General features: G+C 39.2%; 1 protein-coding gene across 4 annotated transcripts in view; it reads right to left on the bottom strand.

Annotated features, from left to right (window-relative positions):
* The window catches only part of MYO5A (myosin VA), a 182,691-nt gene that overhangs the window by 73,947 nt on the left and 81,122 nt on the right, over window positions 1-27,622 (bottom strand). For all 4 annotated transcript variants that reach the window (XM_084894025.1, XM_084894026.1, XM_084894027.1 and 1 more), the window contains exons 6-14: window positions 24,288-24,431; window positions 23,298-23,379; window positions 22,182-22,289; window positions 20,378-20,484; window positions 12,916-13,181; window positions 11,990-12,071; window positions 3,321-3,461; window positions 1,357-1,482; window positions 26-109 (exon numbers count right to left, since the gene is read on the bottom strand). In XM_084894025.1, the coding sequence (XP_084750151.1) occupies window positions 26-109; window positions 1,357-1,482; window positions 3,321-3,461; window positions 11,990-12,071; window positions 12,916-13,181; window positions 20,378-20,484; window positions 22,182-22,289; window positions 23,298-23,379; window positions 24,288-24,431 (1,140 nt within the window). The remainder of the gene's footprint in view (window positions 1-25; window positions 110-1,356; window positions 1,483-3,320; window positions 3,462-11,989; window positions 12,072-12,915; window positions 13,182-20,377; window positions 20,485-22,181; window positions 22,290-23,297; window positions 23,380-24,287; window positions 24,432-27,622) is intronic.

Here is a 27,622-nt window from a genome sequence, read left to right as displayed (position 1 = left end):
GAAGAAAACCATGTACATGGGTTACCTTGCTTGATTTAAGAACTTTAATTTGTTCTTCAAAAACAGTGTCTTTATTCTTTTCCAGAAAGCCTTCACACTGGTATTCCACCTGAAAACACAGAAAAATCTCAACTTATACAACTTTTGAATAGAAATCATAATCATCTTCAACAAAATATTTATTAAGCTCAGGCAATATGACTGGGGTTTTATTCTAAGAAACTACAAACTTGATAAGAAGGATGTTAACCCTAGAGTAAAAGAAATATTGTTTTTCTTAGGGAACAGTGGTAGAGCTGAATAACTGTGGTCTAAAAGATCCTCCCGTCATGGGTAAGCTGACTCATCTGAAGTTCATTCTCTCCCATGTTGGCAACTCCTACAACGCTGACCCAGTACAACTCCTCCTAACCTAGCTCACCATCCAGCAGGGTTAAGTCTCCTCTTGGGAGAGAAGATCAAAAGGAACAAATAGTTGTCTGATAGAAAGAAAGTAGAAGAGCTGATGACAGAAGGAATTGGAGGCAGGTAAATACTGTCTGATTTGGTAAGTGGAATTACTTCAGAATGGACTATTACTGCTTCCAAAACTCGAGTGGCTTCAACCACCTACTACTCAAGGGGCTCCCAGTTTGTGCACCACAAAGTCCTTAGGCGGCCCTAAAGTCATTCTAAGGTTTCCAGCCAGAATTAAGGTGGACTCAGAAGGCCCCCAAATCCTGAAAGAGACCCTGAGAAGCTTACTCCACAGCCTACCCTACAACCTCCTTGGAATATAAATTAGTCTTACAGCTCCTGATTTTTCTCAGTAGTCCATAGAACTTGTGGAGCAGCAAGTCTGCCTGCCTTATTACCAGATACCCAGTGAATCAATATCAGAGGGTGACACAAGCCCACAATTTCTATTCTGAAACCCTTGGGATCAGCTATGCTTTAGAACTCGGAATTTTCCAGCAAAGTATGAGGCAGCAGTGCTCAAATACATTATCATTTGTACAGTGCAATATGTAAATATCCAGCCTAAATAGGATAAGTAAAAACTATAAATAACCTCATGTTAGTTCAGGTCAGAGATCAGGTTTAGTCACTAAATAAATTATGAAAAGATGATTGGTTTTCAGAGTTTCTTGAATTTCAAAATTATAGATAGGGATTGTAGACCCACATTTACTTCACAATTCCATTTAGGTTAAAGAAAAAGAAAAACAAGACACCAACAATAAAGATTACTTTCCTATAAAGCCCTGAAGAATGCAAACTTTAGCCAAGAAAAAAAAATTATACCTCTTAAATATTCATTTTTTCTTCTTTGAACTTAAGTATTCAAAAAGAAAAAAGATAATACAGCTTCCTTACTTTGTCAGCAAAATGTTGGATGATGAAAGCTTTGTTTGATAGACGGGGCTTTTCAAAGAGTGCACATTTGTTCAAATGTGTGTTGTACAATTTCTGGGCCCAAGTGTCATCTGTACCTTTAGGCATCTACATTTAATGAAAGAAAAACGGAAAGAAAAAAAAACAAGTGAATATTGTTATGAGACTTTTCTAATGCATTAATTAAGAGGCGATTATTTTGGCTTCACCTGCCAATGTTTATATTCAAATTAGGAACTTATTTCTTCCACATTTCTCTCATGGTGGCCTAAAACCAATTATTAACGGAGAACAAAGACTGAGACCTCCCCTTGGGCAGCTCAATCTGCCTTTAGATGGAATCATCGAGTAATAATTGCTTTTAAAACAATAAAAGCCTCACATTAAAGATGAAGTATCATGACTATCAAGTATTTTCTAAAAATATGTTAAAGATAACATGTGCATATAGTGAAATATTTATATAATTCAGAGAGGTATGAAACGAAAGGTAGTCTCTTTTCACAATTTCCAATGACTTCTTTATCTTTCTGTCTCTAAACACATATACACAAATAGGCTCGTTCTCTAAACTCAATGCATCTTTTTCTCTTTAATAATAGCAGTCTTATATTTATGATCACTATGTTTTTACTGATTTTTGTAACAATGACTGATTTTACATATATATCCTGGATACTTTTGCAAATATATTTGTTGGGTAAACTCCCATCAGTTCCACTGCTGAGTCAAAATATATATGTATTTATAATTTTGATGAATATTGCCAAATTCCTTTAAAATATGTTGTACTAATTCATGCACTTCATCAAGAATATATTGTATATGCAATAAATATTCATTTGGTATTATCAAATCAAAGGTATTATTAAATTTAAAATCTTTTTTTATTTTTTTATTTTTTCTTATTTTTTTTTTTATTAAATTAAATTTAAAATCTCTTGATAGGTAAAACAGTAACTTGTTTTTGTTTTGACTCACATTTTATTTAATTTTGAGTGAGGCAAGGACCTTGCCACTACATGCATTCTGAATGCTGTAGAAAATCTGGATGCTTATAAATTAAATAAAGAGAACAAATAGGTATTTGTCTAAGATCACTCAGTTAGCAGTAGAGCTGGGAATCTCATATTTTTCTATCATGCTACATCTTCAAATTTAAAGCTAAAACTCCCTCCCTAACATACATATCAGTAATAAAGAACTAATTAAATTTTAAATTATGAATATTTAGAGCTATTGTTTAAAATATCTTTTGTAATTTATTGCATTTCTTTAAATATATAATACTAATGAACAAAAAGTACCAAATATAAGCATATTGATTAACAGAAAGTGACTAAAATTGGTAGTAGTTATATCAAATGTTAATCCTATATAATAAAAGGCTAATATGCAAATCAACCAAATGGTGGCACAACTGGTCGCTATGATGCGCACTAACCACCAGGAGGCAGATGCTCAATGTAGGAGCTGCCCCCTGGTGGTCAGTGTGCTCCCACAGGGGGAGCATCGCTCAGCCAGAGTTGGGCTCACGGCTGGTGAGCACAATGGCAGTGGCAGGAGCCTCTCCCACTTCCATGGCTTCACTAAGGATGTCTGACTGCCAGCTTAGGCCCGCTCTTAAGCTGTTAGACATCCCCTGAGGAATCCCGGACTGTGAGAGGGTGCAGACCAGGCTGAGGGACCCCCTGAGTGCATGAATTTTGTGCAATAAGCTTTTAGTTTTCCACATAATTTAGAATCAAGTGAAAAGGGAAAGGAATTCTCCTAATTTAACTTGTATTTAAAGGCCTTGGGATCTGGTGACCGTTCAGAATGCAAGTTAGAGTGACCTCACAATGGCAACTCATGGAACACTACAAATCTCTGCTTAAATCCACTTAACTTTCTGACCTTGAGATATCTATTTAGATACACTAAGTACATCAGGGAATCATACTTACTTTGCATTCCTCATCCAGCAAATCTAGAATGCCCAGTTTAGATTCTATAAGATTAATGCAAGGCTGATTATCATAAAAATCTATGAGTGTCCATGGAATTTGTTCCTTCATATATTCCTCTTGTTCTAATTTGAAGACATGCTAAAATGAAATAGAAAAAAAGTGGCATTACTGGATTATTATCATAAGTAATGTTAGTCAAGAAACAATCCTATATAATGGATGATAAAGAACATTATAAACTGAAGAACCAAGAGATAGATATAGAGACAGTAAAGCAACAAGCAGACTGTCAAATTACGGCAGAGAGGGTAGGGAGATCTGGGGTAGATAAGAGATCAAACAAAGGACCTGTATACATGCATATAAGTACAACCAATGGGCACAAAACTCTGGGGAGGGAGGGCATGAATGGGGGGGTGGGGCAATGGTATTGGTACACAGATAATTTAATAATAATTTTTTTTTAAAAAGGCTAATAAGCATATTGACTGAGTGCTCTCTCACAGGGGGAGCACTGCTCAGCCAGAAGCCGGGTTCATGGCTGGCGAGTGCAGAGGCAGTGGGGGGAGCCTCTCCTGCCTCTGTGACATACTAAGGGTGTCCGACTGATGGCTTAGGCCCGCTCCCCATGGGGCATCCCCCAAGGGCTCCCAGACTGCGAAAGGGCACAGACCAGGATACCCCACCAAGTGTATGCATTTCATGCACCAGAACTCTAGTGTTTATATAAAATACTCTAAGATGCTAAGATAATTTGAGGTAGTCCATGGCTTCCAGGAACAACAATCTCATGGGAGAAATATGATTTCCACAAAGAGAACAATAAAATAAAGCAAATAAAAACCACAGACAGTAAACAACTATATAGGGTTCTTGATGAACAAGAAAATCTAGGTAAGTGAATGTTTTAAATAGCTGATATTAATAAGTGTAGCAGTTTTCAATTTTTGATGTGTATTCATCCCAACTGTATGCTTTTTGGCCTCAAGTTACTGCATAGTGCTGTTAAAACATGGGCACAGTCTGCCTTAGCTGGCCTTGAGCAACTCTGCAGAGTGGATGTCCTCCAGACTGTTGAACCATGCAGGGAGATGCTTACAGCACAACACAAACATTCTCTGAAAGGACTGTGGTATTGAAGTCCATGTGTCTCAGAGTTATGTAACAATGATCTTTGGTGTCTGCCTTCATTATTCTCCATAGTCAGGAAACCCTCCGCTCACTTTCCTGGATTCTACATCCAACTCTGCTGGAGCCACTATAAATTCATGCTATTTCTGCTAAATGTTTCAGCCACCTCCCTTCACCATTGCTTCTAATCTCCATTCATTCATTTAAGCAAAAATATGCATTGATTGCTACTATGTGCCAGTCACCAAACACCATTAACAAAATAGATGTGGGCTCTGCCTTCATGGGGTCTGGATCTAGTGGAAGAAGCAGACAGAAATAAAATAATCACAAGGAATATAATTACACACTGTAATGTTACAGAGGAAAATAATGTGAGCTATGAGAGCCAGCATCCTCATCTGGTTTGGATACAGGGTGGTGAGGGAAGACTTCCAAGGAAAGGCTGTGTGCTGTGTGATCTGAGCTCCACAGATGAATGGGAGTCTAACGGGAAGAGCAGTACCATCTCTGTTCCAACCACGCCAATCAGCCCACCCACAACTTCTGGTCTCCACAGATGCTAATGACCTCCATTTGTTAGTTCTGGTGGTTTCTGCTTTCCTTCACTGGTCTTTTCTTGTCTCTCTTGGTTTGCACACACTTCTTGCTACTTTTCTGATAAAATTAGCCCTCTGTGGCTATGAGCAGGCTATATATATATATATATATATATATATATATATATATGTTCCCAAACCCATAAAACTTAAGTGTCACCAATATTTCTGATATAGCCGAAACCAGTTTGGCTCAGTGGATAGAGTGTTGGCCTGCGGACTGAAAGGTCCCAGGTTTGATTCCAGTCAAGGGCATGTACCTTGGTTGCGAGCACATTCCCAGTAGGGGGTGTGCAAGAGGCAGCTGATCAATGTTTCTCTTTCATCAATGTTTCTAACTCTCTATCCCTCTCTCTTCCTCTCTGTAAAAACTCTATAAAAGATTTCTGATGCATACTCTTATAATGCCACTCTTGGCCCATTTGCAACATTTGTAGTCTAACCAGCTGCAATAAGCTTTAGTAAAAAACAAAACAAAAAAAAACCTAAAAAATAACCTGTATGAATATATATGTCATGCTAATTAGAAAGCAGATTTCTTCTACTTTTTTTTTTTTATTAATGAGAAGGCAAATAAGTGTCAAGTGTCAGCAGAATGCCGTGACTAATGGTACCAATATTTTTTTTAAATGAGCCTTCTTTTTTGATTCATTAATTTATATGCAGTCTCCACACCAACAACAGAAACACGGCTCAGGCTTTAAACAGGCCTTTTTCTCACACACATATCTATGTCTAAGTTTGGAAAAGTGGATGGGGCTCCAAACTTTTGAATGCTCAACTGTCAAAAAGACAATGTGGGCAAGAGGTTCAATACCACAAGAGATCCTGGTCAACATGTAATGCCTTCAAGCAGTAAACATGGTTTTCATGACAAATGCCATACCCACAGCCTTGCTGAGGGAGCAGTCCTAAGCAGCCAGTTTTTACTGTGAGACCCCATGTTCCCAGTAGCAGCTGACTAAGTGTAGGCATTTAAGGGCACTCTACCACCAGAAACCTCAATGAAAAAATGAAGTGATTATCAGTGGAAACTGCAGCTTAAAGAAGTCAAGAAAAATGGGAGTTAAGCAAGTTAAGAGAATGTCAGGCACACTCCAATAACTGCTGGGTTCACAAGAAGTCTGAAGTGAACAAGCAGAAACCTTAAGGTAAAGAAAATACATAAAGAAGGAAAGAATACACCACCAAAGAATAAGAGAGAGCGGAGCAGTTGTGCAGAGAGAAACTAAGATGCAGGATGGGGTGTGATGTGTATGGGTGTGGGAGAGAACAAAAGAGGGAGAGGGAGACAGAGGGAGATAGAGAAAGAGAGAGAGAGAATTGATTTGTTGTTCCACTTATTTATGCATTCACTGGTTGATTTTTTATGTGTCCTCATCAGAGATCAAATCTACAACTTTGGGGTATCAGGTCAATGCTCTAACCAACTGAGCTACCTAGCCAGGGCATACTCTCTTAAATATTTCTTCTGATACTGCCTTTAAAGAATATGCTTTTATTTGAAACCTTATTTATTGATTTCTTAATAACCTAGATGAGTCTAAATTCACATATACCAAATCTTAATTGCTTCTCCCTATACTCCCACTATTACTATTTTTAAATCTTCAAGTATTTATTAATTTTGTAACTTATAACTACCTGCTTAATTTGCTTGCCCGCCTGCCTTCTTGATTGCCCCTAACCGCTTCTGCCTGCCAGCCGCTCACCCCCTAACCACTCCCTGCCAGTATGATTGATGCCTAATAACTGCTCCCCTGCCAGCCTGTTTGCCCCTAACTACCCTCTCCCCTGCAGGCCTGGACACCCCTAATTGCCCTCCCCTGCAGACCTGGTTCCCCCAACAGCTCTCCCCTGCATTTCTGGGTTCCTCCCCAACTGCCCTTGCCTGCAGGCCTGGTCGTCCCCAACTTCCCTTCTCTGTTGGCCTGGTCACCCTAACTGCCCTCCCCTGCAGGCTTGATCACCCTCAACTGCCCTCCCTTGCAGGCCTAGTCCCTCCCCTCTGCCCTCCCCTCCTGGCCATCTTGTGGTGGCCATCTTGTGTCCACATGGGGGCAGCCATCTTGTGTGTTGGAATGATGGTCAATTTGCATATTACTCTTTTATTAGATAGAATAGAGGGCTGATGGGGGCCAGCTGGTTTGCCCTGAAGGGTATCCCAGATCAGGGTGCAGGTTCCCTTGGAGCGTGCGGCAGCCTGGGCGAGGGTACCGTGGTGGTTTGAAGGTCAGCTACGCCCCCCAACGGCCCAAGCAGAGGCCCTGGTATCTGGGATTTACTTATCTTCTATAATTGAAACTTTGAAGCTTTGAGTGGAGCCAAGCTTTCTGCTCCGTGGCTACAGCCATTTTTGTTGGGATTTATTTATCTTCTATAATTGAAACGTTGTAGCCTTGAGTGGAGGCCTAGGCCAGCCAGGCTGTGTGAAAAGCTTGATTTCCTCCATTACCAATGAAACCCAAGCCTCCTGCTCACTCCATGGCCACAGCCATCTTGGTTTGGTTAATTTGAATATTCACTCCTGATTGGCTGATGTACATGATTTGTGGGTGTCATGGTTAATTTGCATATTACTCTTTTATTAGATAGGATCTTGACCTAGCCAGTTTAGCTCAGTGGATTGAGCATCAGCCTGCAAACCAAAGGGTACCAGGTTTGATTCCAGTCAAGGGCAAGTACCTTGGTTGCAGGCTCCTGCCCTTCTGGGCCTGGTCAGGGTTTGTGCAGGAGGCAACCAATCAATGTGTATCTCACAACAATATTTCTCTCTGTCTTCTACTCTCTCTACCACTCTCTTTAAAAATCAATGGAGAAGAAAGGAAAATGGCTGGGATGGGAAGGCAGACTGCAAGATAGTGCATGAGTGAGAGAACAAAGAAAGGGTGTGTAGTCACACCGGAAGTGTTTGTGAGTTAAGGGACAGCTATACTCTAGGAGCCTTTGGGGGATAGCAGTTCAGAGTTCCCCTGGACGAGCAGCCTCCACTGTTGCTATGATCCACCCCTGAGCGACCAGCTCTGTTGCAGAGAATGTGCCATCTTGAAAGGGAAAGTGGATGTTGTCAGAAGCCTAAAAATCTGAGAATCTACAACACTGGGACCCAGTGAAGACCAGCAAACCCTGGAACACCAGCAGTCCCCAAGTGATGTGAGCACATGGATTCGGAGGAGCTCTGAGCCTCCTCACTGAAAGGTGAGGTCTGTGGTCTGGGCAGGAGACAGAAATGCGCACGCAGGGAAGTCTGCACCCAGAAAGAATACATGGCCATGGGGGCTGGCGTGATCGGCAAGTGTGGAAGGGGATCCACAAGGCTGCTAACAGAAGGGAACTCTAGAAAGTGGCCCATAGCTGAACTGGGGGTAAAAGGGCAGCCTGGGGATTTTAGCAGTGTGCCGGCTGCGTGGACCCAAGGGGAAAAAAGACTGCGTGGACTTGCACCGCAGCACTGGAGAGCACGCACTTGCTCTGGCTTTTCTCTTTTTTCTCTTTGAATCCTTGATTTTGATTGCTAAGCCTAATACATAGGATCATCCAATTGGGGACACTCTGGAAGATTGCAGGGGAAAGGTGTTTTTGTGGAAACTGGAGTTCAGAGTAGGGAATAACGAACAGAGAACCAGCTCTGGGGCAGCCCAATCCCCCAAACTTAAGTGCCACAGGGAAAACAAAATCTAAACACTAGATAGAAAGGACCTACAGACCCGGAAGTCAATCCAGAAACACTGCCACAAACTAACTCTTGTGTAAACACAAATAAAGGAGTATAAGAGACAGAGAAGTACTGCTGGCTTGAAAATCAGGACTGTGGCCTACAACACTGAGGAGCAGTAGAATGCAGGGAACTTCAATACTGTCCTGACTAGGAAACAGGTATGCCAAACAGAACAGTAGAGGAAGTGAATGACCTTCACTACTGCACATTTTTATTTATTTTTTTCATCTTTTACTTAAGAAACTAATTTTTTTTCTTTTTCCTCACTTGATTTTACCTTTTTAATTATTACTCTTTTATTTTTAATCAGTATTATTACTACTACTATTTTACCTTTTTTTTAAAGTGTCATTTTATTTTCTCTTTATTTTATTTTGGGATTAGTGTTCTACATTCTATTTTCATCTTTCCTTTAGCATCATTTTACTCTATCTCAAATTTACCTTTATGTCAACACTCTCTTCCTCACCTTTCCCCTTTTGTTGTCCCGTTGCTCTTATCCTATTCCTGCTTTAGATTTTCCCTATTCCTTCTTTTTATCCCCCTTTTAAAATTTCACCCTACTTATATATCTAATTTCCAATGCCCTGCTCTAAATCCATACACACCTCTCTCTTCTCTTTCCTCACTATCAATTTTTTTTTTCTCTGTCCATTTGTTATGGTTTGCTTGATTGTTGATTATATTGATTTTTTTATGCTTGTTTGTGAAATTCTTTTTGTTTTGTTTTTTGCTTCTGTTTTCCCTCACCTCACCTGATATTATTAGTTGTTGTTGGTAGTTTGCATTCATCTCTAGGTATTTGTTGCTGGCACTTGTTGGAATTAGTGGCTGTTCTATTGGAGTATTCTCCCCATATAAATAGTTTTATTCCCCTCACCTTTTTTATTCTTTCTTTCCTCTCTTACTTTTTCCCTTTTCCAAATTTTAATTTTGCACTCTTTTTTTCTCTTTTTTTCTTTTATTTTTCTCTTCTTTCTTTCTTATCCTCTAATTCTCTTTTCTATGGTAGTCAGCTTTATTTGGGATTATTAGTATCGAGAATACATTTGTGTTCAGTGCCTTGTGCATTGTGCCTTGTTGTGTTGTATTTTGTGCCTTTAAATCAACATAGGAGAAAGAGAACTATATAACCAAACACCCAGAGAAGAGAGATCATGGGGAGACAAAAGAAACAGCCCACATTGAAAGAAAAGCAAGCATCACCAGAAAAGGAAGTGAACAAAATGGAGGTAAGCAACCTGTCAGAAAAAGAATTCAGAGAAATGGTAAGAAGGTTGCTGAAAAGAATGGAAGGCAAATTCAACAATATGTATAAGGATATATGTGCCCCTATGTTCACAGCAGCACAATTCACCATAGCTAAGATTTGGAAACAGTCTAAGTACCCATCAGCAGATGAGTGGATTAGGAAACTGTGGTACATCTACACGATGGAATACTATGCTGCTATAAAAAAGAAGGAATTCTTACCATTTGCAGCAGCATGGATAGAACTGGAGAGCATTATACTAAGTGAAATAAGCCAGGCAATGAAATAAAAAATACCACATGATCTCACTCTTTTGTGGAAAATAAAGAACATTATAACCTGATGAACAAAAAGATAGATGCAGAGGCAGTAAAACATCAAACAGAAGGTCAAATTACAGCAGGAAGGCTGGGGAGTGTTGGAGAGAGGGGAAAGAGATCAACCAAAGGACTTGTATACATGCATATAAGCACAATCAATGGACATAAGACACGGGGGTGGGGTGGGAGGGGGGGGGGGGGATGAGGGCATGTGACAGGAAGTCGGGGAGGCTGGGGGAAAGTCAATGGAGGGGAAATAGGAGTTATATGTACTACTATGTGTAACAGTTTAAACAATAAAATAAATAAATAAATAAATAAATAAAAGAAACTGGGGGAGAAAAAGTCTAGAAAATTGCCAGAAATTAGCAACCAACATGTGTAATGTTAAAGAAATAAAGTGCATTTACCTGTTTTTAAACCAAAAAATAAAATAAAAGTAAAGTAAAAATCAATGGAAAAACATTTTCAGGTGAGGATTAAAAAATAATAATACCTTTAAACTTCGTCAACCATAGACTATATCACTTGAACTCTCTCTCTGTAAGATGAAGATAGTTATTAAGGGTTCTTTTCCTGTCCTTCAGCTCACTTCTCTTCCATATATCTTCCAATTCCTATGGGTTATTCATTTTTAATATCCTCTTTCATCAATACTAATAACTACCCCTAATCTTGCACTTTAGAACTGTGCCTAGCATGTGGTGAGCACTTTACACACCCCAACTTACCTAATCCATAGAACTATATGCAACAGGTACTATTATTTCCCCCCTGTACAGATGAGGAGACTAAGGCCAAAAAGGTCCCTCAACTTGCCCAAGGTCCCCTGGATCAAGGCAGATTTAGGACCGTAACCCAAGCAATTCAGCTCAGGGCATCTGTGCTACCCCTCATTTTTTTTTTTTCTTTATTGATTAAGGTGTTACATATGTGTTCTAATTCCCCCATTACCCCTCCACCACCACCACCCCACTCATGTCCTCACCACCCCCCTGGTGTCTGTGTCCATTGGTTAGGCTTATATGCATGCATACAAGTCCTTTGGTTGATCTTTTCCCCTTACTCCCATCCTCCCCTACTTTCCCTCTGAATACCCCTCATTTTTAAGCACCTTCAAATCCCTCAACATCGTGATAATGTTCTTAGATATTTGATATTCCTACTTCACAAGAGACACTTGACTCTCAAAATACACTCATTGCCATTGTCTCGTTGAGTGTCTCAAACTGTTGAAAAGAAAATATGTAACAAATATGTAGAAAAGAGAATATATTCTGAGTTTTTGTTTTGTCATCTTGAAAATACAACAAATAAGAGGTAAGGTAGTCATAACGCCACATATAGTTAGCCTCAGGACAAGAAACTGAAGGATATCTCTCAAAGCTTTTTGCTTCCCTCACTCAACTTATTTGTACAAAATTTTCACTATTCTCAGACGACAATTCAAGGACGACCTTGAATCCCATCTAGACCATAAACATTTTCTAATGTGGCATCATTTAAAGTTCCTCAGCACTTTGACTGTTCTAAACACCAGATAATAGTTATAACTCATAACTTCATTTTAGGAATCAGACTTTAAATGCACACTAGGAATTCAAGAGAATAATTTATATCAGAATATTTTAAAAAATAATTCTTACCAGATTGAACTGTTGCTGTAGTTTTTCATTTGCATAATTTATGCAAAACTGTTCAAAACTATTTATCTCAAATGTTTCAAATCTGTAAAACAAAAAAATATGGTAAGAAGAGAAAAGGTAACAAGTAGTTTGTAAAAAAAAAATATTCAAAATGTGCATATTAGAAAGAAATAGAAATTCCCCAACATTGTGAAACTTTCTTACTATATCAGTGAAGATAAAGGTTTTTAAGTCAGTACAAGGGGTATGTACCCAGAAGAAAGGCATCAGTCAAGTGGCAGAGAGATTTTTAAAAATATTCTGACATGTAGCCGAAACCGGTTTGGCTCAGTGGTAGAGCGTCGGTCTGCGGACTGAAAGGTCCCAGGTTCGATTCCGGTCAAGGGCATGTACATTGGTTGCGGGCATATCCCCGGTAGGGGGTGTGCAGGAGGCAGCTGGTCGAACGTTTCTAGCTCTCTATCCCTCTCTCCTCCTCTCTGTAAAAAAATCAATAAAATATATTTATAAAAATATTCTGACATGTAGATGAACTCAGCAGTATAAGTTTTTGAGGGCTAATCCATCCCCAAGTGGGGAACACTTGGTATTATGATAAAGCCATTGCTCTTATCAGTGTATAGACTCAATGTATAGACACACATAGAAGGGAACTGGGGATAGATATCTCATAGGTTCTTTTGAAACATTGAAGCAGTTAATGAAAAATTAGGCATCAAAAAGCACGATATAAAGGAAGGATTTTAACAGTTAAAGAAGGGTACCTAGAGAAGGAAAACTAGCAAATGAAATTAATATTTTTAGAAACTCTCTTGTAATTTTTCCTTCTTACCAGTAGAAATCAGAATCAAATACCCATGTAGAATTACTATAAAATCCCTAAAAAGAAATGCTCTCTGGCAGGCCACTAAGCCTAATATGCCTACCCATAAATGTCCAGCACACCAATAAAAGAGTGCTGCTTGACAGCAGAATGGAGCGCTTGATTGACATGATCTACGATCCAGTTAAAGAGCTTGGCATAGATGTGCTTAGCCAAAGCATCACGGGCATTCGTGGCCTGCAGCTTGGAGATGGGCTTGATGTATGTCTCTGTGGCAGTGGCTAGCTTCCGATGGCAGAGCCAGTGACACATCTCCTCATAGTTCACACCCATGAGGTCACAGAAGATGCTGAGAGGTTCATGCTTGGGCTGCCAAAAGAGAATGGGTTATCTCCTATGACAAGATCAATCAAGTAAGAATTTACTGAAAAATACTAACAAAGTGGTAATAAATAACACCCAGCAAATTCTTTGTTATAACAAACACCCAAATCACTGAGAGCTGATCAGTGATGATGATAATCAAAATTATCCATCAAACCAGCATCTAAGCAGCATATGCAATCTCTTCTAAGGCTCATTTTAAAAATCACCTGTCTTTTCAGAGTACTTGTTTGTATCTCTTTCCAGACACACTCAGTCAGTCAATCAGAAAATCAGCCGTCAACAAATATTTACTGAGTGCCTATCATATGCCAGTAAACAAAAAGAGACAGGGTCTCTGTCCTCCTGGAACTTATAGTTCTAGGTGAAATGGATATTCAACAAATAATTGCTCCCCAACATGTAATCCTATATAATGAAGAGCTAATATGCTAATTAAACCGGACAGCAGAACAACCTTCCAGAATGACCTTCTGGAACAACCAGGGGGTGGGGGCAGGGCTGCAAAGCAGCTGGGGCTGCAAAGGCCAAGCCCCTTGCATGATTTCATACATCAGGCCTCTAGTATTACTGTAAAGGAGAAGGACACTACAGTAAGATTGCAGGTGAGATGCATGTGCCCTTTTCAGAGAGGCAGGAGAAAGCTGCCTTGAGACAAGGAGTTCAGATCTGAAAGACAAAAATGTATTAACTTGGTGAAAGGGGGAGGAAAGGGTCTTCCAAGCAGAGGGAATAGCTGATATAAAAATCCTGCAATGGGAGGGTGACATCAATATGCGGGACTGAAGTTGAGAGAGGGAGAAGATCTATGTAATAAGGCCAGAGACAGGCAGAGGCTATACTATGGCTGGTCTTTATCCTGATAGCAATGGAAGGCCACTGAAGAGTTTTAATAAGATAACTTGATAGTTATGTGTGCAACTTCTTACATTAGAATCTCTTTAATATCTAGGGTATCTACACTAATAAAAGATAAATAAGCAAATTAACTGTACCTCCACGAAGCCCATCAGCCAATCAGGAGTATGCAAATTAACCTAACAAAGATGGGTTAATTTGCATACACAGGCATGAAGCGACTGGGTGGGATGGGACACCTGCTATGAGGGGGAGGGCAGGGGGTGGAGGGAGCTACAGGAGCAGTGCTCCAGCTGGGAGTGAAGACTGCAGGCTCCCTGGCAGCCGGGAGCAAAGCCAGGGGAAGGAAGACCTATTCTTGCACGAATCATCATGCAACGGGCCTCTAGTCTATATAATAAAGAGGTAATATGCATATTGGTCCTAACAGTGTCACAATAACAACCAATTTGCATATTTACAGACCAGCAGGAGACTGTGCACACAGCAAGGGGACTTGCATGAGGCTTGCTTTCATGCCCCCAGCCCGAGTCCTCTTTTTCTCCTGGTTGCATGCACCTGACAAACACTCCCACAACACCACACCCCATCTGAGAGCACTCTGCCTGGGGACGCCACCAACTCCTCCCACCTGAGGTGGGGGGTCCGAGGGTCAACACCAGCACGGCAGAAGGCTGGTTCTCGAGGCATAGTAGGCAAACGCCAACTGTGGGGCTCATGCATTAGAGGTGACCACTGGGAGGGGTTGTGCATGCAAATCAAGAGGGTGTGGACCCAACACAAAGGAAGGCCCAGGCACAATGACAAGAGAGTAGATGTTGAGGTAAGGCACCGGACCTGGGCCACCGGGTAAACAACACGGGGATCCCACTGCCACAGACACACAGGGAGACCCCACGATGCTCGGGACGCTCGTAGATCCTCCAAAGCGCACAACCTCAAAGCCTCCTCCAGCTGCACAGATCCAGCGTCGGGACCCGGCCTCTCGAACCCAGCCCTGCTACTGTGGAGACCATAGGCGACTCTCACACCATAGGGAAGCTGTTGTAGCTTTCTCCATCCATCCATCCATCCATCCATCCATTCATCTGCCCGGTCCAACCCAGATGGGGGCTTGCATCCAGGGCAGAATACCCCCACCCCCCAAGTCGGGCCCTAACCGTGCCTGTGCAAGCACGTCCCGTCACCTGTGAATTTTGCAGGGGATCAGACAGAGAGTCCCTCCAGGCATGGAAGCAGGTACACGGGGGGGGGGGGGGGGGGGGGCGGGGGGGGGGGAAGAGCAGAAGGGGGAAAGGCCTCTGCGTAACCCCCTTCAGCACTCAACAGGAGAAAAGCCTTGCAACATGCAAGCATGTAATGCAGCGGTCCTGCAATGGACACCAGCCCCAGCTGGCTGGACCCTCCCCCAAGTTGGAGAGGGAAGGCATGGGCCACAGTAGGCAAGATACAGCTGGTTGTTACACAGCCCGTCAAAGTGGCTACTGTTCCCAGAGAGGAAAGCAGTCAGTACTAAGAGAGGATGAAAAGCATAGAATTTTTAATTAGCCTATAAAAAGAGTAAAAGAGTGACGGAGGAGGGGGGGGCGGAGATGGGGAAGAAGGGAAGGAGGGAGGGAGGGAAGAACTTTATAAAGGAGTTAGTAGAAAACAGAGTTAAAGGAAAGAGGATGTGTTAGTGAACTGTAGGAGCTCTAATGAAAATCAAGTAGAGTTGTGTACTAGGGACAGATTTTAAAAGTAAGAGTCAGAAAAAAAAAGATAAATGATAGTGAATAATCAGGTAGGTAGATAAATATTAAAACAGTGGAAGTAAATAGAGAAGAATGTATGGGAAAGATAGGATAAGAGAGAAAGAGGTAGGGAAGAAAAGTTTTAAAGGGGATCTGGTAGAGCTTAAAAGGAGAATGGTAAGTAGGAAGAAATAGGGGAGGGAGCAAAGCAGATCCGAGGGAGAAAGTGAAGAAAAAAATTAAGGTGGGAAGGAAGGAAAAGAGGAGGGAGGGAGAGGTACAGATAAAAGAAAAAAGTTATGTGGGAGAGAGGGAGGGTAAGGAAAAGATGGAAAGAAGGATGATGGAAAAAGTATGAAATAAGGAGGGGAGAAAAGTTTATAAATGATGAGTCAATAAAAAAGTGTTACATAAAGGAGAGAGAAAAGTTGTGTGAGAGGGAGAAGTCAATAAGGAAGTCAAATACAATTGTGTGTAAAGGGAATAAGATTTAAAAAAAAAAAAAAAGTTAATAGGGGTAGGGTTGCCTCCCATATGTTCCCTGACAGGGGATGGACCCTCAATCTTTTGGTGTACAGAAGATACTCCAATTAACTGAGCCACCTGGCCAGGGCTAATTTGCTAATATTTTCTTGAGGATTTTTACATCTACAATATGTTCATGGATGTTACTGCTCTTGCAACCAGCATCTTTGATTTTGTTACTATGGTAATGCTGGCTTCAAATAATGAGTCAGGAAGCAGTTCCTCTTTTTATCTTCTGGAGGAGTTTGTAATGTATTGGTATAATTTCTTTCTCATCTAGTAGACTTTACCACTGAACTCATCTCGGCCCTTTGCTTTCTGTGTGAAAAGGTTAATTATTGATTTAATTTCTTTGACTTGAGATTGAGGCCTGTCAAAATTGTTTGTTGCTTCTTGTGAGCTGTTGTAGACTGTGTCTTTAAAGAAATTGGTCCATTTTGTCTAAATTTACAAATTTGAAAAACATAAAGTTGTACATTGTTTCCCTAGTACTTTGCACTTAATGGCCTTGGGATCTGTAATTATGTTTCCTTTCTTATTTCTGACATTAGTAATATGTGTTATCTCTCTCTTTCTCTTAATTACCTGGCTAGAGGCTTATTGATATTTTTTAATAACCAACTTTGTTTTTGTTTATTTTCTCTATTATTTTTAACTTTATTAATTTTTGTTCTATGTTTTATTATTTTTATGCTTGCATTAGATTTATTTTGTCAACTTTTTCTAGGTTTTAAGGTGGGAGCTTAATTAGTGATTTTAGATCTCTCTTCCATTTATGTATTCATGTTTAAAAATTTCTCTCTAAGTAAAAGTTTTGCTGCATCCTAAAAAAAAAAAAGTTAATAGGGGTGACCAGGCTAGCAGGGGAGAGCAGTTAGGGGGATCAAGCTGGCAGGGGAGAGCAGTTAGGTGGATCAGGACAGCAGGCAAAGTGGTTAGGACAGGCAAGCAGATGAGCAGTTAGGAGCCAGAGGTCCCAGATTAGAGAGGGTACAGGTTGGGCTGAGGGACTGCCCCCCAATCCCCGTACACAAATTTTGTGCACCAGGCCTCTAGTAATAAAATCAGAAAATTAGCAATGATAAAACTTTATTATCTAACCCACAGATCTAATTCAATTTTTGCTGATTGATCTAATAATTTCTACTATAAAAAAACAAACATACAAAACATTTCTATGGTCCAAAATCCAATCTAGTTTCATTCAATGAATTTAGCTATCATGCTTAATTAATTTCTTTTAATTTTTAAAATTTTATTTCATAATTGATTTTAGAGAGAGGGGGCGAGGGGGGGAGGGGGGAGAGGGGAAGAGACAGAAAGACAGAGAGAGAAAGAAACATCGATTTGTTGTTTCATGTTCTATTTATTTATGCATTCATTGGTTGATTCCTGTATGTACCTGACCTGAGATCAAATCCATGACCTTGGTGTACCAGAATGATGCTGGAACCAACTGAGCTATCTGGCCAGGACTCATTAATCTCTTTAATCTGAACACTTCTTCGCTCTTTTTATTTTTTCATTTGTGATCATGACATTTTTTAAAAGTCTGTCCCTGGATTTGGGTCTGTATGATAATATTGCCTCATGATTAGATCTGGGTCATGCATTTTTAGCAGGAATATCAGAGAAGTGATGTTGCACTCTCAGTACTCCATATTAAAGTTATGTGATGTTGCTTGGTCCCATTACTGGTCATGTCCATTGTGGTCACTTGGTTAAAGGAATATCCGCTAGAATTTGCCACTAGAAAGATAACTATTTTTCCCTTTGTAACTAATAAGTATTCTTTGCAGAGTGCTATTTTTTGCAGCCCAATACATTATTATTATCATTGTTTTTAATTAATCACATTTTATCTATATTTGCCTGAACTTTACTAGACTATTAAATCATTTCTTCTCACATTTTAGATCTTCTATCTGGGGTCATTTTCCTTTCCTAAACTATGTCCTTTAGTAAGGGCCTATTGGTGACAAATTTTCACAAGTGTCTATTTGTCTAAAAATACTTCTATTTTTCCTTCATTCCAGAAAGATATTTTTATTGGATATACAATTCTAAGTTAATAGTGACTTATTCTATAACAATAAAGATAGTAGTCCCCTGTTTTCTGTCTCATTGTAGAAATTGGAAAATGAGCTCTCAATTTAATTGCTATTTCTTCAAGAGTATTGCTGAATGTCATATTTCTCTGCCTGTTTAAAGATTTTTCTCTCTGCGTTTGGTATCATTATGGTACTTAGAGATGGATTTTCTTTTTATTTATTTTAAATGGGATTTTTTGGACTTTCCAAATCTGTAACTTGGTGACATTTCATAAGTTATGAAATTAGTTAGAAATTATCTTTTCAAACATTATGTCTGTCTTATTTTCTTATTTATCTGTCAGAAATCCTCTTTAGATTACAGTTAGAATTTATTACTCTATCCTTCATCTCACTTATCTATTGTTTTTAAGTGCTTCTTCTTGCATTTTGGATTCCTTCCCATTTAGCTTCTAGCTAATCAGTTTTCTCCTTAGTTGTGTCAAATCTGCTATTAATTTCTTTCTTAGATTTGACCTTGTTATTCTGTTATTTTACGTAGGTCCTTCTATTTTGCTTCATTGTGGTATTTATGATTTTTCACTATGACCAATATTTCTTGTAACTTTTCTCAATTCTATTGAGGCCCTGATTGAAGGTGGATCCTCCAAAGTAAATTTGCCCTTGCTTCTGTCCAACATCTAGAACACTACCATTCCAGGACAAATTTAGCTAAGTTTTCTCCATGTAGCTTTCTGGGATTATCCAGGAACTATGAAATCAGCCTGGGAGTATGTGTGATGCTATAAATTTTTAGGGAACTATATTTTTGTTGCCCTATTTATGAAAGGACTAGACTTTATCTTTTCTCTTCTGCATCCCACTTGGCTATGAAATCCAAAGCTCATGGTCATTGGGTTTTGCAAATTTCCTCAAGATGAGTCTTAACTTCAGGGTTCTGCTTTGTTCTCTGCATCCCTACTTCTACCAAGTTTTAGCCTCTGAATGGTTCTTATGTGTTTTTAAAAAATATTTTAAAATACAATTTATTCAGTATGAAGATCAATCAGAGCACTTAGTCCAAAACTGAGGTTCAAAGAAGCAAAGCTATTTACCCAAAAACAGAGTAAATAGCAAAGTTGGGACTGAACTGAAACAAGAGATACTGAAACATGTATTTCAAAACTAAAGTTGAATTTACCCAAATTTAAGTCACAAGTTAATCTACATATAAATTTGCTAATATCAATTACAATATCTGAAGAATGAAGCACAAATCTCAAGGTTATCTTCTATTACAGTCCTTGAAGAAGCAGGTTGGAAAAATAATTAATTAAAACTTCCTCTATTTTAATAAAGTTAAAAAATACCTAATAAATACATATGTTCACACGCGTGTGTGTGCAAGTGCATGTGTGTGTGTGTGTGTGTGTGTGTGTGTGTGTTATCTTTGATGATAATGATCAGCAAACACTACAAATCACAAATGCCCAATCAGGACAATGGACTGTCAGGTTTGTTAGTTTAAACAAATGTTTCCACATGTGGAAGTGGGTTTTAGTTCTGTGTGCAGTCATCACTATGTATGGAAGAATATGTAAATCATAATGAAGACACCCTGTCTCACAGCCATCTAGTCCCTCTTCCTAGGAGTAACCACTGCTAACAGTTTCTTCAATACTTTTTTAACCATATCAGCTGGAGAAAAAGTTATCAATTCTTGGCACATGTGCCAAATAAAACCTTCTCCCTAGACTCATCAATCCAACATCCATTTCTGACCTCTGTTTATACAGATCAGACATGTATACAAGTTTGAGTCTCTTCTTTCTCGCTCTCTCTCTCTCTCTCTCTCTTACACACACACACACACACACACAATCACTGTGCAGCAGGGATTAGAATCCATTTTATTTTCACATGTTTGATAATTATCTCTCTGATGTTAATAGACTTCAAATATATTTATTCCATAAAGAAGCAACAAATCTAATACAAATCAACTGCCATCACACCAAGCTTGTTCTGAACTTACAGGTATTGCGCAGCTGTCTGAATCTCGAGATGTAAATCCAACGTTACCTAGGTGAAGAATGCCAGCAAGTATTCGGAAAATTCCCATCTGATAATTTTCACTGATTCCTGAAACAATAAACGAGCAGTGATTAATTTTAAAATAGCAGACAACTTTAAGCCTATGTGCCTATTTTAATTCTTAAATAATTATAAGCCTAAATTTTTAAACATTGCCAGATATTGTGCACATTATAATGTATCATAATTAACATTATCTCCATCATGGTTGAGAGCATGAGGTGTGTAGTGAGACACACCTGGCTCTGCTCCCGACCTGCCATCTCACATGGGCATGTAGCTTCCCCCTGCTATGCTTCTGTTTTCTCATCTGAGATACGGGAATAATTGTTACTATCTCAAAGAGTGATTATGAACATTAAATGTGACACATGGTAAATGCTAAGCAAATTATCATCATCGTCATAAACTAGATTTAAGTATTTTATTAACACTTTCACCTTTTGTTTTTATCTCTACTTCAAATGCAAATTATAGTCCAATAAGGCAGTTTTAAGACAGATTTTTTAATTACTTCTTTTAACTACAGACCAAGTATAAGTCAAAGAGACCCCAAGATTAGAAGTGTTCAGGCTGATGAATGAGTGTCCATGTGCAGCATTAAAGTGGGACCTAAGTGTAAGGGAGGATAAGAAAGCTGGAGAGCTCTTAGCTTTTGATCAGATCTGGGGGGTTTTTTCAATAAGGTAAGAATTTCCGGAATATTAGATGTGTATACATACAAGTAAATATAGTAAAATTATTTCCAAATGTGTAATCATATCCAGGAGAACTAAGCATTGATCTTATAATGAATGTTCATACCATCTCCTGTTATGTTTTGTTTTCTGATTTTCTACTTATAAACAGATTTATGCCTAGAAGGCAGTATTTTTCAAAATTTAATATGCTTATGAGTTACCAATGTATCTTGTTCAAATGCAGATTCTGACTCGGTAGGTCTGAGTTAGATCTGAGATTTTGAATTTTTACAAGTTCTATCGTGATCCTGGACAATACTCTGAAAAGCAATGCTTTTCAATTAAATTAATTCACTTCAGAGTACCCTCAAAATTACCAACATACAATTTTAGATTTATTCATATTCTGAGGTTTTTATATAAATAATTCATAATTAAAGTCATACACTAAGTTCTAAAGAATTATTTATTTATATGTAGATCCAATATTTTTTAAATATCATAAAGAAGACAGTGACATCTGAGTCATTTCAACAAGAGAAAAAACTACATGTAATACATTGTTTTGTTACCCAACCAGCTCAGTCACATTTCCCAGCCACAGAAAACAAACAAAGAAAAAAACACCTTGCAAAATATGAATCCATTTAATTTACCTCTAGGTTTTAGATTTTGTAAACACTTAAACAGTTAATTAGTCCTACCTCTGATGTCCTGAATGTGCATTTTAAATAGCTTTATTGACTGATTATTTGTATACCTTAAAATTCCCATTTTAAGTATGCAATTCAATGACTTTTACTACATTTACAAAGTTGTGCAACTATCACCACAACCTAATTTTAGAACAGTTCCCACCCCAGCAAAACACACACACACACAAAACAAACAAACAAACAAATAAAAAACTAGTGCCCATTTGCTGTCCAAATATGTTTTATAAGGAATGTTAAATATCCCTCAACTATACTCATCACTTATATGAAGCCACGTCAACAATGCAAATAAAGGTTGCTTGAGTCAAAAGGTTATTGCTCATAGAGCTCAAGAATAAAATCACATTACCTAGCAAAGTGCAGGCCTGCCTGGTATGGGCCATCTCCTTGGCATCATCGATTCCTTCAATCACTGGACTGCCACCTTGCTTCGTGTAATGAAAGTGATTTGCATTTCCTGCAAATAAAAAGAAAAAGATTCGTAGTCTATAAAAAAGATTTCTACCCTTTTGTCTACTCTGAATTAGGAGCAATGTCACCAGTTGAGCGTATAGAGCACATGTGTCAAACACAAGGCCCGCGGGCCAAATCCAGCCCACCAGGCCTTGCATGTGGCCCGCACCGCGCTGTCATCACTGCACTCCGCTGTCAGTTTATGACATTGTCAGTTTATGACTGTTCAGTAAACCATTCGGCCCGCGATTTAGGCTGGATTTTAGATTTTGGCCCCTTCTCTGATTGAGTTCGACAACCCTAGTATAGAGTAAGGAGTTCCACTGCCTGTGTTTTCAATTACATTTTAATACAAAACTCAAAATTATGTAATAAAGTGAAATGTTTATAGTTTGTTTATCTTATTTGGTGAAACGAGTAGTCTTTTCCTATACTGGTATTATTCCAATCAACATGCTTTAAACCAGGGGTCTTCAAACTACGGCCCGCGGGCCACATGCGGCCCGCAGAGGAGTCTGATCCGGCCCGCCAGGTTTTTTGGGCAGTGAGCGCAGCCGAGGTGTTACAGTAGGAATTAGTAGTTCATATAGTCCGGCCCTCCAGCTCTCTGAGGGACCGTGATCTGGCCCCCACTTTAAAAAGTTTGAGGACCCCTGCTTAAACACTTCACTCCCCTCATCAGAAACTTTGCAGGCTTCCATCTCATATACTCCTTTAACTTTTTTTAGTAAGGCAAATTTCAAACATATACAAAAGTAGAGAGACTGATATAATGAACACCTGTGTATTCATCATTCATCTTAAACAAGACCAATCTTGTTTCATTTAGACAGCTATTCCTCCGTCCTTATCCCATGGGTTATCTTGAAGCCAATTGCAGACCTCTTATGTCATCCATAAATATTTCAGTATGAGATAATCTGCTTTGTAACAAGTAAGCTTATAAACTCATAATTAACATAATTTAACAGAAAACAATACTAGTGCAATAAGTCTAATGCCATATTCTTACCTAATCGCAATATTTTAAATTCAGGTAACTTTGCTGAGGCACAAAGCTGATAAAAGATATGATAGTTTCTTTCCTCTTCTGCCTTTAAAATAAGAAGAGTTTTCAGTTACAGCATTTTAATCTAAAACTCAGAAAATTCAAACATAAATAAAAATTTAATATTTAATTATCTTGGTGCAATAAACTGTCCTTTCCCAAATTTCCTAACATGTTTTTATGATTACTAAATCTTATGATTTATTAGCCATGTGCAAATGAGTATGTGTGCATCTGTTAGTCATATTCAACATAAAATATCTTATAGTAATGCTTTCTAAACTTGTGAATAGCTTGATATATGCCATTGTCATAAGAGATCACTGCCGCCGAAACCGGTTTGGCTCAGTGGATAGAGCATCAACCTGAGTACTGAAAGGTCTCAGGTTCGATTCCAGTCAAGGGCATGTACCTTGGTTGCGGGCACATCCGCAGGAGGGGGTGTGCAAGAGGCAGCTGATTGATGATTCTCTCTCATCAGTGTTTCTGACTCTCTATCCCTCTCTTTTCCTCTCTGTGAAAAATAAATAAAATATATTAAAAAAAAGTGAGAGAGAGAGAGAGAGAGAGAGAGAGAGAGAGAGAGAGAGAGAGATCACTGCCTTTGAGGAAAGGTAAAATAATTTTTTAGAATACTCAATATTTTCTCATAGTGCCTCTTAGACTCAGGGTCTTCCTAACACCTTGGATGACAAAGAATACGTTACCTTTGCCTACATTACCATAATGTAGACAGGACTGTGGTTGTTTTAAGAAATTCACAAATACACTAAATCTTGTGTATTTTGGCTTATATATTTTAACTAGAGGCCCAGTGCACAAAATTCATGCATGGGGGTGTTACAGTGTCCCTCAGCCCAGCCTGCACCTCTCCAATCTGGGACCCCTTGAGGGATGTCTGACTGCTCACTTAGGCCCAATCCCGATGGCAGTCTGACATATGTGTGTACATACCTGGAACACCACTCGGGATTTCTCTAAAAGGTAAGTTCTCATATTGGCACCAATGATTCGATATCTCTTATCAAAACCAATCTCAATATACTTCCCAAAACGGCTGCTATTATCATTCCTGGTTGTCTTAGCATTTCCAATTGACTAAGAAAAAAGGACGGGGAGGGGATAAGATTTTATTATTATTTTTTTAATAAACTTATTCGGGTGACATTGGTTAATAGGATCATATAGATTTCAAGTCTACATTTCTGTGATACAAGATCTGTCTATATTGCACTGTGCTCACCACCCAAAGTCAAACCATTTTTTAGAAGTGCAATTCATGACAGGGCATTTACAGAGTTGGTTCACGGAAAGGACAGAGTTACACAATCCTTTAAAACTGATTATTTTCAAGACCAGAACAAATATTGCCTCTGTGGGCACAAGTGTATTTTTTGCTAACTGCACAACCACACTGGTATATACTAATAGATTCCATCTTCCCTATTATTGTCACACAAATTATTTTCATAAACAGTAAACCTGAACCACCACTGGAGGTCTTCACACACCATGTGTAGTATCTGAACATGTTCATTAATGGCAGCAAAGAAACAGAACGAATGGCACTGGGAGCTGCCAAGGCACAAACCCTCTTAGTTGAACATCAGGGTTTTGATTTCTTAAAATTCTTAAGTCTGTTTCATTTTAATAAGCTGGCTAAGCCAAATTAATATTCTCCTGAAAATGTGGCGCTGGTGTTCAGGATCTCTTTAGCAGAAGTTCCTATCAGCCCACCCTGTGACAACAAAGGTCCAGTTGGAGAATTAGTAACTACTCCATTCAAAACCATTTTCAGAAAGCAGAGACAGTAAAATTTGGCTTTGAATTTTGGTAGAATTATCTAACTTGCAAAACATCTGCTACAGAATGCAGAGAATGTAACCTTCTAAATTTTTAATATAATCTTAAAAATTAAGATAACATGCTTCTAACATTTTTTCTCTCAGCAAAGCAAAAAATATGGCATAGTTAGAAAAGCAAGAGTTCATAAAATGCATATATTGTCTTCAAAATGATACTTTCATAAGATTAATTGCTTTACTTGTGCAAAGTCTGTGACTATTAAGATTAGTATATTAAAACCATAGCAGTAAGAAAGATATGAAAATGCTCTGGAGTGTTAAAAAAAAAGGGGTGGGGGCAATAGAAATATGTGATGAAAAAAGTAGCATATCCACAAAAGTCAACATATTAGACTATCTGCTCCATCAAAGAAAATGTATTTTTGCTCTCTGAAATACATGGCAGGTATTGCTCTATTTTGTTTTGGCAATGAGAATACTGCTGCATTTCAATTAATATTTTTAATGGAAAGAGTGACTGAAAGCTATTTTCCCAGCAAAAATAACAGAGTGACATAATTTCACAAGATATTTACTAAAATATCCCCCTTCTTTTTTCTTTTTCTAAAATCCTCACCAGAGGATATGCTTTGTTATTGATCTTAGAGAAGAAGGAAGGAGGAAGGGAGGGAGGGAGGGAGAGGGGGATGGAGGAATGGAGGGAGAAAGGGGGAGGGGGATGGAAGAATGGAGGGAAGGAGGGAGGGAGGGAGGGAGGGAGGGAGGGAGGGAGGGAGGGAGGGAGGGAGGGAGAGAGAGAGAGAGAGAGAGAGAGAGAAAGAGAGAGAGAGAGAGAGAGAGATTGGTTGCCTCCTATACACGCCCCAACTGGGGAAAACCCCCACAACCTAGATATGTGCCCTAAACTGGAATTGAAACCACACCTTTTTGGTATATGTGACGATGGTCCAAGCAACTGAGCCACACCACCCAGCCAGGGCTCCCCTTCTTGATATTATAAAAAGCACAGTAGCCAAAACCGGTTTGGCTCAGTGGTAGAGCGTCGGTCTGTGGACTGAAAGGTCCCGGGTTCGATTCCAGTCAAGGGCATGTACCTTGGTTGCGGGCACATCCCCGGTAGGGGGTGTGCAAGAGGCAGCTGGTCGATGTTTCTCTCTCATCGACGTTTCTAGCTCTCTATCTCTCTCCCTTCCTCTCTGTAAAAAATCAATAAAAATATATTTTTTTTAAAAAGCACAGTAAAAAGTCTCCATATATTCCCATTATTTTTATTTTGTTTAGAAAAGGAAATTAATGATAAATGCAGAATTTCCTTTCAATACCATATATTCTGTGAAAGAGCAGGTGGAGAGTTACATCAGCAGCACTGGCAGCAGCAGTAGTAGTTGCAGAGTGCTTGCCGGGCACTATCCTAAGTACTTTTCTGCCAGCAACTAAGCAAGTTAGGGAAAGGTGAGCTACAGTTTCCCCTCCCTCCCTTCCTTATCTCATCCTCCTTATGGCATCTCTCTCCTCTCTACTCAGAGTGGAAATTAGAGTGGCCAACTGCCTAAACAATACTATACAGTACTCAATGAGAAGAGACAGTGGGTAGTTAAGGGTTAAAACATACGCCTTTACCTTTGAGTAAAAGGTACTTATACACAGAGCAAAAAATGATGGGGAGAGGGGGAAAAAAGCCAATGAAACAGAAGTCTAAAGATGTGGATATCAGACCAGGCCCTACTACCAACTTGCCATCATTTAATCCAGGGGTGGGGAACCTTTTTTCTGCCAAAGGCCATTTGGATATTTATAACATTATTCAAGGGGCATACAAAATTATCAACTTAAAATTAGCCTGCTCTATTTGGTCAAACATTTAATTAACTCACCCCTAATGTCTTGGCATGGCAGACCAAACGATTTTGTGGGCCTTATATGGCCTGTGGGCTGGATGTCCCCCTCCCCTGATTTAATACTTTGAGAAGCTTTAGTGTCCAGAAGTATAAACTGCCTAGGATAGCCGAAACCGGTTTGGCTCAGTGGAAAGAGAGTTGGCCTGCGGACTGAAAGGTCCCGGGTTCGATTCCGGTCAAGGGCATGAATATTGGTTGTGGGCACATCCCCCGTAGGGGGTGTGCAGGAGGCAGCTGGTGGATGTCTCTCTCTCATCATGTTTCTGGCTCTCTCTCTCCCTTCCTCTCTAAAAAAAAATCAATAAAATATATTTTTTTTAAAATGGTAGGATACTACTGCTCTAAGTTAAAAAAATAATAAAAAATAAAAATAAAAAAATAAACTGCCTAGGATAGATGAGCTCTCAGGTTCTTTTAAAATAAAAAGACATGATTCTAAGCCTTGAACCTGATATGGGAAGATGGTTCTATATTTAAACAGTACCTTTTGTCCATTCTCTCTGTTTCCTCTGCTTTATAAGTATTTACAACAGCCTCCCTTAATGCTATTTTCATTTCATTCAGCAAGAAATTGCTACAGGAAAGG

This window comes from Pipistrellus hanaki (assembly GCF_964339955.1).
Source record: "Pipistrellus hanaki genome assembly, chromosome: 1".
Classification (NCBI taxonomy): domain Eukaryota; kingdom Metazoa; phylum Chordata; class Mammalia; order Chiroptera; family Vespertilionidae; genus Pipistrellus; species Pipistrellus hanaki.
The sequence above is the reverse complement of the archived record's forward strand: the minus strand, read 5'-3'. Positions and strand labels throughout refer to the sequence as shown.